This window comes from Emydura macquarii, unplaced genomic scaffold, assembly GCF_026122565.2.
Source record: "Emydura macquarii macquarii isolate MOO-44397 ecotype Brisbane River unplaced genomic scaffold, CSIRO-AGI_Emac_v2 contig_450, whole genome shotgun sequence".
In the NCBI taxonomy this organism is placed as follows: Eukaryota; Metazoa; Chordata; order Testudines; family Chelidae; genus Emydura; species Emydura macquarii.
Genome location: NW_027130587.1, coordinates 10,245,817 through 10,261,211, shown reverse-complemented (window position 1 = coordinate 10,261,211; position 15,395 = coordinate 10,245,817). Strand labels below are relative to the sequence as shown.

Genomic DNA, 15,395 nt, shown 5'->3' with positions numbered 1-15,395 from the left:
CAACCAGCGCTGTAAGAAGGTAATAAGGACTACTTGGAAGGATGACTTTATGATAGAACCATTTACAGAGATAGCAACAGAGAAGCAGTCTTCCTCAGCCGATGATCAATTCACAGAGCTTCAGTGGTATTTGTGCATGCATATGCACACACACAAGCTAATAGGGAACAGAAAGCTGAGAGTGGCCTCAATTTTCAAAATAGCGAAAGCAATAACTTATTTTTTGGAATGACAAAAGGAATAATTTTAACATTTTAAAGTTCCAGGAGCACTAAAAGCATTTTACACTCAAATTTATTTTATGCTGAAAGTAAGAGACAGTTACACAAATCTTCTGATTTTTTTATGTTGAAGGGAGATATGATTGCTCTCTATAAACACATCAGAGGGATAAATACCAGGGAGGGAGAAGAATTATTTAAGTTCAGCGCCAATGTGGACACAAGAACTAATGGATATAAACTGGCCATCAGGAAGTTTAACTTGAAATTAGACGCAGGTTTCTGACCATCAGAGGAGTGAAGTTCTGGAATAGCCTTGTAAGGGGAGAAGTGGGGGCAAAAAACCCACCTGGCTTCAAAACTGAGCTTGATAAATTTATGGAGGGGATGGTATGAAGGGACAGCCTAGTTGGACAATTGACTGACCTTTGACTACTGGTGGTAGATATGCCAATGGCCTGTGATGGGACGTTTGATGGGGTGGGTTCTGAGTTATTACAGAGAATTCTTTCTTGGATGTCTGGCTGGTGAGTCTTGCCCACGTGCTCAGGGTTTAACTGATCGCCATATTTGGGGTAGGGAAGGAATTTTCCCCCAGGGCAGACTGGCAAAGGCTCTGGGGTTTTTTTGCCTCTCTCAGTAGCACGGGGCACGGCTCACTTGCTGGTGGATTCTCTGTACTTTAAAAGTCTTTAAACCATGATTTGAGGACTTTTATAACTCAGTCATAGGTTAGAGGTTTATTACAGGAGTGGATGGGTGAGGTTCTGTGACCTGCATTATGCAGGTCAGACTAGATGATCATATTGGTCCCTTCTAACCTTAGAGTCTATGAGACATATAAATGAGAGACAGGGAGGGGGACTGTAATGAAAATGGTGACAGAACCTGATTGCCATTTATATCGCTATAGCTGAAATAGAAGAAAATAGAATTAATAGTAGATACTGAATGTTTAATGCCCTTCATTTTCTGTTCCTACCAATTTTTACCAAAAAATTTCCAGGTTTTATAAAATCTTTTTTTTTCTTATCAATTTTCACCCAAATTTTGGAGTACTTAAGTAAATAAAAATACTGATTATGTTACGAAAATCCAATAATGTATTTATGTTAATAAATTAGGACAATGCAGTGGAACATATGCATGTACATGCTTGTGTAAGTCCTGCTAATGGATAGTCCATTAAATAAACCACAGCATTAAACTGCATTTACATGCAATACTCTTATTCCTGTCTCTTTGTTACTTTTTCTCTGTCCTCCTGTTCCCCAATATTTACTCAGAAAACTGTGAAGTTTATTTTTTGCATCAATTTTCACCCTTTTCAAATTTTGTAAGAAACACCAATAAATTCTTGAGAAATTTCAAACACAATAAAAACCAAAAATGAAGGGCCTTGGGAATGCTGTATCCTTTCAACCCTAGGTGGCACTACAGCCACATCAATACTTCAATGTAGAACGAAGGTACAGCCTTTATATGCAGAATTAAAATGTAGCATATGTGCACATACACCCCTTCCCACTGGTTCTTGTTCCATCTATAAACAATAACAAAGGCAAACAACTAAATATACAAATATCAATTTGTCATGCCTCCTGGACAATTTTTAGGCACTTTACATCCATTGGAAATTTTACTCTGAAAAAACAAACAATTTAGAAGTTGACTGCTTGTAACAAACAATATAAGGCTTTCCTGAATCATTTGAATTTACAAGGTTATTTGCCCTCTAATTTACATGTACCCCTGCTTTATGTTATTTTTTCAGAATGAAGTTGTTAAGTTTATAAGCTGATAACATCTACATGAGTGAGTACTTTCACAAATATTTTACACTGTTTCAATAATTCATAACTGTGGATAGATTTTCTCCAAAGAGGAAAAAGAATATAACATACTATGCAAAATGTGCCAAAAAAAAAGTTCAGACTGCCACTCCATCTTTAACTGATCCTACCATAAAAGGTATGCAGAGGCAACAAGAAACCACAGCACATTTGGTGCATAAATCCACAAACTACAAGAGGGTTTTAATACTCATATATGCATAACAAAATAAATTAAAGAAAACAGCAGCACTGAGAGATATATTTTGTTTCTGTCTAAGTCAGTCATTTTGAATGTCTCACTTATATAACGCATGTGATATACCTACCCTTTTGCGATGCATTGTTTCCAAAAATATTTTGCACTGCTTATAAATGTCTTGACCAGATTTATGGTAAGTCTTGAGAAACTCTATAAACTCCTTGGACGCTCGATCAGTCTCAATGCTGACCTGCCTGTTTATTGAAGGGCTAGGAGCCTTAGCTTCCTGAATCTCTGCTGGAAAAATTAGAAATATCAATTATAGATTAATTTTACTAATCAATTAATGTATCAGAGTTAAAAAATTATAGCAAGACACACCTAATTTAAATTTTTATACATAAAGATGAATATCCCACTTTTCTGAGGAAGGCAGTATTAGTGACATGTTGAACCACCACTAAATACAACTGGATGAAACTAATTAAGCTAAAAGTCACAAATATTTAAAGCCAGATTCTCATTTACGTTAATTATCCTTTACATTAATTTTTACAGTATAAAGGAGACCAAGTGGGTGCAAGTTACAGTTACAGGCTCACCTGAAAACCCCTTTATATTGCCAGAGCAGTGTAAAAGGGACCTTAATGTAAATGAAAATCTGGTCTTTAATGTTTAAATCAGAGCAGAAACACCAAATATGTTCCAGTTTTCTACATGGAGCTCAAGAACAGGTGGGAAAAACCCTACCCTTTGCTTTGTGGGATTTCTTTTAGTAGTGGGTGCAAGTTTACCAAGTTGTAAATGTATACATTAAAATGGGGTTCTCTCACATTTCAATTCTGGAAATGTGTACTTTAGACACTACATTATACAAGAAAGACATACAAACTTGATAGGATCTTCTCTACCCAAGTTTAGCACACCCACCTCTCAGTTTGCCAGTCAACACTGTCAAAATGAATGATTTGAATGTAAGATGATGTAAATGAACGTGATGAAAAGCAAGAAGCAAAGAGACAGAAAAAAACATGAAAATATTCTTAATAAGCAGATCTTTAACCCAAACAAACCTATGTATAACATGCAGAACAAGAGAATGCACTGTTTCAATAGCCATACATGCAGGATTTTAAAAATAAATAAATAAATCAAAGGTTTTCTTTAAATAAGAAAATAATTTGTCCATTAAGTTCATGTATTTAATTTGATTTTTTATTCTATATGGCTTTTTATAGGCTCAACACTACATTAGATTCATCACTCATGTGTAACTTCACTTATTTCAATGGAGTAGTACACCAAGGATTAATTTGGCCAGCAATATTAAGTGAGACACTCTTCAAGGGCTTCGCATTTAGCAATATAGTCTTCTCTTGATGGAAATCAGTGTAGACACTAGTTACCTGTATGTGTGTTAAAATGTTACCCCTTATAATCCATATAAATACAAATATTTCAATTCTGTCAGTTAAGATCAATATTGCTAAAGCAAATCCATTCATTTCTATTTAAACTCAAAGGCTGTTCTTTAAGTATAAAGAGGACTTCAAAAAATTCTAAAGATTAAAGCAGAGCTTTTGTGAAATATGCAATAGTGGTATCTACATAGTAAATGCAAAAGTACTTAAATGCAATATAGTAGATTACCATGACAGAATAAATAATTTACTAAATTTAGTATTACATAATTAGTTGGTTAAGAATATGCAACTTTAAAAAAGAATTAAAAAGAAAAAAGCACTAATTTTAAAAAAAAGAGTATTTATTCTAAATGATATAGAATAATTTTATAATAGTTTATTTTAATTCACCATTAAGACAATATGGAGAATTAGCCAATTGGCTTCCTTCAGTATTAAAACTTCATGCTGATAAATTTGAACATCCATCTATTCCTATGAAATTTGGCTGATTAGATACTCAAAAATAGCAGCCTCATCCTGCTATTTCTAGTTTTAGTTTAAGGACTACAAAAGCTGTTTAGAAAACTTCATCTGAGACACTTTTAGCTTTAGTAAAGTTAAAACATTAATAGCCTCCATCTCTATAAAGTTACTACAGAAATGACTACAACGTTTGAGAGTTCTTTTCATTTGTTCTCTAGTTAAAGGAACTTCATTCTTTAATAGTTACAGAACCCAAATTTGTAATGGTTTAATATGAATCAGGGAGGTTATAATTTTATTTGCTACAACTCTCTGTACAGAAATCTTGGCTTACAACATGTAAAACAGTATACTGTGTATTGCTCATTACATTCTGTAAGATACTGTACGTAGTTTCAGTGATACACTTTACTACATTTTTTCCATAATAAGTGAGCATGCATATTTACTGAGAATTTAATCACAGAAAAGGAATAAAGCCCATTTGAAAAAGTAAGGAAGAGCCTAGACGAGGAGATATGTCAACAATACAAAAACAGAAATGTGGGGATTTAAGGATAATTTTTACAAGGAGGATAAACATCATTTACATGAATATCTCCTTTTTTTTTTTTTTTTTCATTTCTACGTGGACATTGGGTGCCACAGCAGAACATTAGCATTCCAGCTGCTTCACACTATGGTTGTGCCATTACTTGGACTAAAGTCAATGAATAAGAATATGACAAAGTATTTTCTAGTAGTCCCAAAAAAACCCAAAACATGCGTATGTACCATATATATTCTGTAAAATAAAGAAAATTTACAATTTAAAATTTCTTTAGAGACCAGATCACCAAAATGCCAAATAACTTGCTACAGCTAAGATTGCGGACAAGATCCTAATGCAGTTACCATTGTCAATTTTATTCTTTTTTGTAGTTCAAATCAGATGGTTAAAAATGTCACTTCTCTCATAACATAAAATTGCTTTCCCCTGATTTATGTAACGAAGGCCCAAAGATATGTTTTGATAATTCACTAGGTATAATTCAAGCAAATTTCTACAAACTAAAGTCCCATTTCTAGCATAGATATTTTTAGTGCAGCATTTTAGGGGCTTTAAAAAAAAAAAAAAAAAAAAGGCAGAGAAACTCACTATTTTAAAAAGTGGAAATTTGTTTTCTTTTATAGCTTAATTCCCAATGTATTGTGGAGGAAAACATAAATCTCCTCTAAGAAATATTAATTTCATTTCTTTCCCTAAAGGCAACTTGTTGGTTCAAAGTTCACATAGCTTTGGAATGAACATAATGATTCCAAGTGTTGCCTTTCTTGTCATTGTCATATTCAAAGGCATAAGTTATAGCTGGCACAACCCTAATTTGGATTTTGCAAAGCCCAACTAAATAAGCTTACTAGAACAAGCAGACAGCTCTCTCAAGCTGTGCTGTGTTACCTTCAGTAGGGGAAGCCAGCTCCCAGGAGGGAGTAAAAATCTCCTTCAAGTCCCTGAGAATGTTATCAGCATTTCGCTCCCTCCCAAGCTGTCCTTGCTTAAGATTTCTCTCTTGAGCCACTGAAATAAATGTAAAAGCAAGCAAGACACCAAGAGCAACAGTGTCAAGTGGTAAGGAGAAAAGAACCAAAAAAAAGGGGGGGGTGGAGGGAGGGAACATGGGAAATGAGAAGAATGAATGTTACTATTCTGGATCAGGGACAGGGAATTAAGACATTCAGTGATTTGAGATGTTTTTGTGTTTAACCAGCTGGCATTCATGCACTGAGAGGCAAACACTCCAAAGTGAAAACAAAGTATATTTAATTTCTTATCCCAAGGAAATATGCAGTGTGTCTACAAAACTGAGACTCAGCAATGTCACCTTTCCTTAATAGGAAAATATACAGGAGACCAAAACCATGCTTTATGGAGTTCCTCCTCCAGAGTGAAGCTCTCTATCAACCATTTACTACCCAAGCCAAAGAGCACAAGCACATAATTAGGTGTTTGGTTTTTTTAAGTTACTGCCTCCTCCTCTTTCAGCAGACTCCATAAATATTTAGTGAAGAACAAACTTACTATTCCTCCAGAAACTCCCTTTATGTTTTTTAAAACAATGTTTATCCATGTCATTTTCAATGAAGGACATGCTGGTTACACCATCTGAGTTTTCCTTACAAAATTATCTGACATCTTCAGAACACGTAGTGTTGCTTGCTGCTTCAAAAGAGCATTTCTACAACATTTAGACATCTGTTTACTGAATATTACTAAGACTCAGGACTTCATAATCCTATTTTTACTCAGAGTGTTCCCCTACAATTCCTAAACCATACCATCATCACACTGAAAGTGTGGCGGACCTTTGGTTCCGACAAAAATCTGTGTCACAGGAGCCCAAGGTCCTTCCACACAACTGTTTCCAATAAGGCTGTGATAGAACTTCTACCTGTGAAACATTTTTGAAGAACACAGTTCCTGTAGGCTTTCTCCCTTAACTTGGATTGGAGTCATCCCACTTTCCACTTCAATTCTAACCAGTAAATTGTCCACTAATTTAAAAACTCATTATGTTTCTGAAAAAAAACCACCTATATTTTGTCAAAAGCATACCCAAGTCTATATGCATCTTTACTGAAAAGGGTTTGAGGGAAGTGAATGCTCTCCAGAAACCATTGTTACTGCTGCCATTTCAAATATATGCTTCATTCAGTCCCTGCAGTTAGCCAATTTTTTTAAGTTTCGTTTTAAGCTGATTTTTCTTTTCGTCTGGCTATTATGGACCTTAAGCACAAACTGCTAACACAAACGTAGTTTTGCTAAATGATTTGAAAGTCACCTTTAATAAGGTTAATGCTTAAAATGAATGTTTAGGGTGAAGAGGCTATTATTCTGTGCAAGAAGGAATTTATTACACTGGTTTACCAATATGTACATTTGCTTGTTACAGCTCTGCTGGAGCCTACACTTGTCAAGGTGCTTACTTTAAAGTTTATCATAGCTGTTCCCTGCAAGTGCTGGTCATTGTTTGCTTTTGCTCTGATAAAGTGTACCATGGTACCATTTATGGTTACCTTTTATGACTCCTGGCAGTTAAGTAGTAACTCTATTTCGTACTAACAACATTAGGGCTTCTGGTTTGGTTTTTTGGGTTTTTTTTTTTTTTTTTTAAAAGGTTTATTTAATTTTTGGGGGGTTTATTTTTAGCAATTTTTGAGTTTATGTAGCTGTCCAAAAACCAGGGATTTTCCGAGCTCTCTTGCATATCCTGTAGTAAGTAATGTAAATCATATACATTACTCATTACAGTATATACTACTGTAATCTTTGTAATGTTTCCTAATGTGTTTTAACGTAATTCTATTTCCAGCAGAGCTACCTTAAGGTGCGGCAGGGAACCTTTAACACACAGAAGTAGGATTTACACAGTTCATGCACTTTAGAAATCACACCCTCATAGTCCCTACTATTGCTCTGTGTAGACAAGACCTTAGGTACAAATACCAAAAAAAAAAAAAAAAAAAAAATCACCAGAAATAGGTATCAGGAGACTTTTATTGGTGTTGATCTACAAACTGAAAATCAGAAGTGCTAATTAATATTTATATGACTTCAGATACCCTGCAGTATAGTTTGTTATATAAAACACATGTAAAGAAGCCTCAGTAACATTTTATAGGATTATTCATGGTGATTTTAACTGACAAAGCTATGCAGAAAGAATACTAAGTTTCCTCATCCTCAATATAAAAGCACAAGAGGTTTATCTGCAAACTTCCTTAGCACAGCTTTGTATTCATAGGATCTTTTACAAAGTGATATCCAGAAACTCCTTTTGTGATATCAGGAGAAAGAATTCCATTTGCTTTGTTTCAGTGATATATTAATGCTCCTTAAAGAAGTGGTGAAGGGAACAAAGGTCTTCTGAACAGTTTCTAATGTCAGCCCACTGTCCTTTATTGGGAATTGTCATAAGAATGGGTTAGATACAAAGTTTGGACAAATCAAGATGATACTTGTGATGACTTGGCTGGCTTCAGTTTTGTTTGAAGTGAGTGTAGTGTTGCTCTAATTTGTTATTAAGTGAACTTGCTTACAGCTGCTGCTGCTGCACAGGTCAAAGGGAAAGTTTTGAATACAGAATGGGCTTAAATTGGAGAACAACCGATAGACAAAATGTGCTGCCAAGAGGCAACTTGAGAAAAAGTCCTAATATCAGATAAAGTGACCTGCTCAAAGTATGCTTGATCAGTGGGTGGGGTCAGTGCTGGTAACTCAATCGGAAAAGAGAAACAACAACATGAAAATAGCATAGGCAGCAAAAATCCTGCAAATTGAAGCTTGCATATACATATTGTAGGGGTTGCATAAGATGCATAATACTTAATGGTGACTAGAAGAGAACTAATGAATATGTAATTTGGATGGGTGTCTTAAAATGTGAGTTGATAGTTCGAGCTTCATTGCTGAAATTCATCAAGACCAATTTACACCCCAGGCGAAGGTAACTGGCCATTATCTTTTTCTGTATGTCTGTCATATCTCACTTTAACAGTAACTGTCATCACAACAAAAGCTTTTGATTCAAATAAAGGTTTGAATTAATAAACTTGAGTGTTTTGAACCCAAGTGTGTGGCACTCTCACACAACACTTTTAGGAAGACACAACTCATTTTCTATTAATTAGTCTAAGCTTCTTGGGATGGGACTCCCACTTTGACCAAATTACATGGAGTATATTGTAAAGAGAACCACTGATTCTATTTAGACCAGTGCTTTTCAACCTTGGGTCTGCAGACTATGTTTAAAATTTCCAAAGAGGTCTGCACCTCCATTCTAAGATTTTTTTTTAGGGGTTGGGCAAATGAAAAAAGGTTGAAAACCACTGTTTTAAATTAAACCAAGACCAACAAAACCTGTTTTAAATTGAGTTAATCACACACATGCACTGTCTACCGACCCTATAATTTCAAGTCCCTTCATTTTGTGGCAAATGTATGGGAAGCCTGAAAACCATTCACACAAATCTCTCTTGTCAATAGTGTAAAGTGCCTCAGGAGTTCCATTAATACAACAGCCCTCACATCTGATGGTATTATATCCCCTGTATGGTGATCAGAAAAACTACTAACAACTCAGTGGCATTCAGGTTTTAGAGGCTCTATTTGTGCACACCGTTTGTAAAGAACCTCAAAAACAGCATGGAAGTTCTGGAAGACAGTAGAATAGATTCAAAACAGTAGTTTTATCAGTATTGTTAAAAACAAAGTAGAGATGACTTTTCTAAGTAGAGATGACTCTGACCTTGTAACTATATAAATATAGGATGGAGGTCCATATACAAAATATTTATTAGCTTATTTTTGGTAAACTATTACAAACAGCCTCCTAAAAATTCATACAGGAATATATTATACAGTAATGGTTAAAGAAAAATATAAGAATTACCCTTCTTAGTTCCTGTCCTGGAAGATGGACTGAAGAATTTCTTCACAGTGATCACCTTGCGTGTCTTTTCATTGGTTTTTTTTTCCTCAAACTTGGAAAAGGTGAGTGACTGTGCCCCTTGAGTACTTTGACTACTAGCATAGGCTTCTTCCTCCTCACGCTGAAGCCTAAAATTAAAAGAATTTGGGACCTGTTTAGCTAGTTAGCGCCAACAAAAACTGTTAAGTTAACTTAGTGTGCCCTGACAGATCCACTGTCCTTTCTATTCCACAGGCCTATAACCTCAGTGTCTCCAGGTTCTTTTTTCTGTCCTCACCCCCATCATAACCTTTCTGCCAAGCATCACTTCCTTGTCATTATATCAAATCTCTCCTTTCCTAATTGTCAACACAGTAAAAACCTTTGTCTTTTCACCTTCATCACAGCTCTTCAAGGCAGGGATCATTTTATCTGTGTCTTAAAAGCATTTTGCATTTACTAAAGCAAACATTTTAATTATAATCGTAAAGAGATCATCTGCTGTTTCTACATCTCCAATGAACAGTTATCAGTTATTAAAATGATTTCTTATGTGCCCATCATCATGGATGCATGGATGGATACAATTATAAAATTACCACCACCCTTATTACCTACCTGTCTCCCTTCTTCCCTCACAAAGAGTTTTTAAATTTGTTTTGGTCTATGCCAATCTTGATGACAGACAGCAAAAACACTGTCCAACTGTAACTAGGAGAAAGGGTCTAGAATAATCAGGTCCCAGATAATTTAGGGCTTCTAGATGATAATCAACACCAAGAACTTTCATGTTGAAGCAAACTATGAACTAGTACTGACCACAAGTCCTGTGCCCACATTAGCTTGTGCCAATTAGGACATGTCTACATGAGACTTTTGGTTTTTGGTTTGTTTGTTTTTTTAAACTTGAATTAACTGATTGCCAGTTAACTTGAGTTAGCTAACAAGTATCTACATTCTAGTTTGGAATTCTAAAAATGTTTGTGATTTACTCTGGATTGAATTCTAGGATATGCCATACATGTTCATATGCTGAAACAAATGTTTGTGGAGTAATCAAACAAACATGTACAAATGTGTTAGCAAACTCAAATTAACTGGCAATCAACTAAGTTTAAAAATTCTACTGTAGCCAATCCCTTAATGACAGATGTGGCCACATTCTTCACTAGCTAAAACACGTAAGCAACCTTCAAAGGTAAACAAGCATTATAGTATTGTAGCCTACAATTAATGGAGACATGGATAATTGGGGTGCTACATGCACTGGAAATGACAGTTGGACATTTCCAGCAAGCTGAAAATAGCCACTAAAATGCCATTTATTGAATGGGCATAAAGCAAAAACATCTTCTCACCCGTGATGTGAAAAACAAATCTTTGTTGCTAGGCTTGACTACACATGAAAGTTGACCTGGAATAAGGTCGAATGTGCATTTAAAACAAATTAACTATTCCTGATTATCTCCATGTGTGAATGCTCTTATTCCAGAATATCTTGCTGAAGGCAACCAAGGTAAAAAGGACTATAAACAAAAGATGGCCATGTTGTTTGGGAAAGCCATCTTACTGCAAGGGATGAAGAATAAAGAGGCTTCTTTACCGCTCTGCCAGCTCCCAGTCCTCCTGAATCTGCTTCTGCCTTGCCTTATGGTACTCTTCTCTCCAGCACTTGGAGCAGAAGCCCTGCCAAGCAGGGTTTCCATAGTAACCACATCCCTTCTTGCATAGTAGCTCTGACTGATCAACATGAATTCCTCTGCGTTCAGACTTTAGGCTCATATCTTCCTGTTTAAAGAGAAAAGGATTTAAAAACAGAAGAGAAACTTGTCACTTTGGTAAAGAAGTATAAATATTTTAAGTCTTATAGTAAGAAACTATTTAAATTATTCAATAATTAGAACAGAGAGAGGGTAGCAACAACAAAGGCTAGAGGAGCCAGAGCAATTTTCACTACTAACCACCACCAACTTCTGTTGGTTATACAATCAGACAGTACCAAAACAGAGCACCATGGGGAGGTGAATGGACTTACTTGGAAGTATCAGGATGAGGAAAGGGGTAGTGTTGCGGTGCATCATAGTATATTTCTGTGCTCATACTTTGCTACTTTGGAAATTAAGGAATAGAACAGCATAGAGGTAAACTGAGTACTTACTGCATCCAGCCAATGTAATATGTAACAGTCAATTACCAATGGTTATGTCATTCTGCACTGTTCCAATGACAGCCCTTAGCCTCTCTCAGACCAGTGCAATACCATAAGTGGTGTGTACGCTTGTGGACCATTGTTAAATACTGTATGAAGATGCGCTATGTTATAAGCATATCTGGAGGACTGCAACACTTATTATGTAATGAGAGAAGAGCCAAGTTGGGTTGCTTTTTTCATAAGCATCTTAGAATATTCACAGATTTGGCAAAATGTCTCAATAAGTTCATTAAGAATTCATCGTTCAATTGAGAAGTGGCTTTTTACTTGATACTGATTTGTTTGTTCAGATTTATTTTTATTAGAATGCAAGAGAAAGAGGAACAGTGGCATACAGTCTCCAATATACGAATGGATGACGACAGATTCAAAGAGGAGATGGTAAAGACTTACTACGTTAGCTAATCCAACTTCCTGCCAGTGTATATTTCCTCAGTGTACATTTTCTATTGTTTTGTCAAGTCTAGTTTTAAAATATAGTAAGAGGGAAAAATTTAGGGAAATATGAAACAACTCCCAATATTTACTTTGTGGGATTACAGGCACCTATTCATGCTGTTGAGAAGTAAAGACTGATTTACTTATTAAAGTAAGTAAAATTAAATTGTAATTAAACATTAAATTTAATTAAAAATTAAAATTAATTAAAAATTAAACTAAAATTGCTTTATTTTTTATGAGTATAAATCTAAATTGAGTTTCTCTTCCCTGCCACCCCAAATTCTTTCACTATCAAATTTATCCTTGCATGAACTTAAGATAAGAATGGCCATACTGGGTCAAATCAATGGCCCATCTAGCCCAGTATCCTCTCTTCCAAGAATGGCCGCGAACAGAATAGGTAATCATCAAGAACAGGTAATCATCAGTACAGTGGACTGCAAGCCACTGCTCTTTCACAAAACAAAGTACCACTTGACCTGATTGTACCCGGGGAAAAAAAGGGGGGGGGGGACTTGCGGCGGCAGCGGGGTTTCACAGCGGCGGCGGCGGCGAGAGACTTGCAGCAGCTTACAAGGAGGAAACAATGCCCGCCACCGACACCCTTCTGCCGTTTGCCCATTTTCAGCGGCAACGTTTCGCAAGGGCGGGAGGGAGGGCACTTCCGGCAGCGGATTCGGCAGCGCGGTACAGCTCGCGTACCACCCAGCCTTCTCGTAAGTACCACCGGTGGTACGCATACCACCAGTTGAGAACCGCTGATTTAGATAATGGCATAAAGAATACACTTATAAAGTTTGTGGACAATACCAAGCTAAGAGGGGTTGCAAGTGCTTTGAGGATAGGATTAAAATTCAAAATGATCTGAACAAAACTTGAGAAATGGTCTGAAATATTAGGATGAAATTCAATAAGGACAAATGCAAAGTACTCCACTAAGGAACGAACAATCAGTTGCACACATACAAAATGGGAAATGACTGCCTAGGAAGGAGTACCGTGGAAAGGGATCTCGTGACCATAGTGGATAAGTTAAATATGAGTCAAAAGTGAAACACTGTTGCAAAAAAAAGCAAACATTCTGGTATGTATTCACAGAAGTGTTGTAAGCAAGACACAAGTAGTAATTCTTCTGCTCTACTCCACGCTGATTAGGCCTCAACTGGAGAATTGAGTCTAATTCCGGGCACCACATTTCAAGAAAGATGTGAACAAATGAAGAAAGTCCAGAGAAGATCAATAAAAATTAAAGGTCTAAAAAAGCATGACCTATGAGGGAAGATTGAAAAAATTGGGTTTGTTTAGTATGGAGAAGAGAAGACTGGGGGAGGGAGGGGACATGACAACAGTTTTCAAGTACACAATAGGTTGTTACAAGGAAGAGGGGAAAAATTGTTATCTTTAACCTCTGAGGAAAGGACAAGAAGCAATGGGCTTAAATTACAGCAATGGAGGTTTAGGTTGGACATTAGGAAAAACTCCGCAACTGACAGAGTAGTTAAGAACTGGAATAAATTGCCAAGGGAGGTTTAGGCTCTTCATCATCGGAGATTTTTAAGAGCAGGTTAAACAAACACCTATCAGGGATGGTCTACATCAGTGGTTCTCAATCCACAGCCTATTTGTGGCCCAATCAGCACACAGCTGCAACCCATGTGACATCCTCAGGGCCATACAGATAGTATATATATTGTGTGGATTTGGCCCACATAATGCATAGAGAGCTGCATATGCGGCACACAATGGTAAATGAGAACCACTGGTCTAAAGAATATTTAGTCCTGCCTTGAGTGAAGGGGACTGGACTAGAAGACCTCTTAATGTCCCTTCCAGTCCTACACTTCTATGATTCTCTGATTCCGGGTGCAAGCATTAAACCTCAGAGCAGGATGAGAAAGGGGAAGGTGAGAAATCTTGGCAAACTGTATGCAGTCTATCAGCTATTGCTTTACATTTTATTAGTGGAGGAATGACAGACTGATTCCACATCAGATTAGAATGGCTTCAGGTACGGCTCACCACTAGTTCACAGCATACTTTAAACGCTTAGGGCTCGTCTACATTTGAAACGCTACAGTAGCACACTTGTGCAGCTGTAGCACTTCACTGTAGCCACTATCTATGCTGTCGGGAGAGATTCTCCCATCAGCGTACGTAATCCAGCTCCCCAAGAGGTAGTACCTAGTTCAACGGGGACTTAGGTTGGCTTAACTAGGCCACTCAGGTATATAGATTTGTCACATACCTGAGCAGTGTAGTTAAGCAGACCTAATTTTCTAACACAGACCAGGCCTTTGAATCCACATACTAATCTACAAGACAGACTAGTGTCTTTACTACAAAGTCACACCTTCCACCAAAGTCCAATCCAGTGAAGAATGGCCATCTCTGCATTTTAGCCATCAAGTTGTCCAACTAGCGTGGACCTGTTGCTGCCCGTTACCACTGTGTCATTTTGATCTGCTCTGGGTAACTGCCAGCAGCAGGTCCACACTAGCACTCATATGATTGCTAACAGTGGTAGAGCTGTTCCAGTACTACTGTGATGGAGGATGATTTCAGAAAAAATATCATTGTACATAAGGCCACAATGACACATTCCCAAATGAACACATCTCCAAATAGACCAAAGGCAATGAAAACAGACATTTTCAAAAAGGAGCGAGGCATCTATTAAAAGCAAGAATTTCTTTGGCTAAGCCTGTGTGAAAACAGTCATGTGATGATTACCAGTAGTGTCTTCAGAGAAGTGATTATAAACCTCAAGTAATTTTCTTTTAATTAAATGCCACAAGTCTTTATGAGACTGAAGTAGCTAGCCATTCTATTTTCAATCACTACTCAAATATTTATTGAATTCAGAACAGCAATCACTGAACTGCACGGCACATACATTTCTTATAAGTCATGTAAGTGCTTAAGTATTCATGATTAACAAACCACCCTACAATAATCATTTAGGTGCGTAGTTAGTATAGAATTGTAACAAACAAAGAGCCAGTTTCCTCCGTAGAGAAGGGAGGGACAAGATTACCTAATAAATATTTTTCATCGACGGTTCCATGAAAACGAACAGGTAACTTCAAAACAAGCTAACACCAACCCGATCATACAGTATTCACCTTGTTCAGCACCAGCACTCACCAAAACT

At 36.7% G+C, this 15,395-nt stretch overlaps 2 protein-coding genes across 2 annotated transcripts in view; both read right to left on the bottom strand.

Moving 5' to 3' along the window:
- The window catches only part of TPST1 (tyrosylprotein sulfotransferase 1), a 227,699-nt gene that overhangs the window by 96,257 nt on the left and 116,047 nt on the right, over positions 1 to 15,395 (bottom strand). The window lies entirely within an intron of this gene.
- RABGEF1 (RAB guanine nucleotide exchange factor 1) overlaps positions 1 to 15,395 on the bottom strand; it is a 31,594-nt gene that overhangs the window by 7,664 nt on the left and 8,535 nt on the right. The window contains 6 exon segments of the mRNA XM_067537971.1: positions 2,383 to 2,552; positions 3,186 to 3,206; positions 5,543 to 5,567; positions 5,569 to 5,702; positions 9,574 to 9,740; positions 11,195 to 11,379. Of these exon segments, the coding sequence (XP_067394072.1) occupies positions 2,383 to 2,552; positions 3,186 to 3,206; positions 5,543 to 5,567; positions 5,569 to 5,702; positions 9,574 to 9,740; positions 11,195 to 11,373 (696 nt within the window). The 5' untranslated portion in view covers positions 11,374 to 11,379.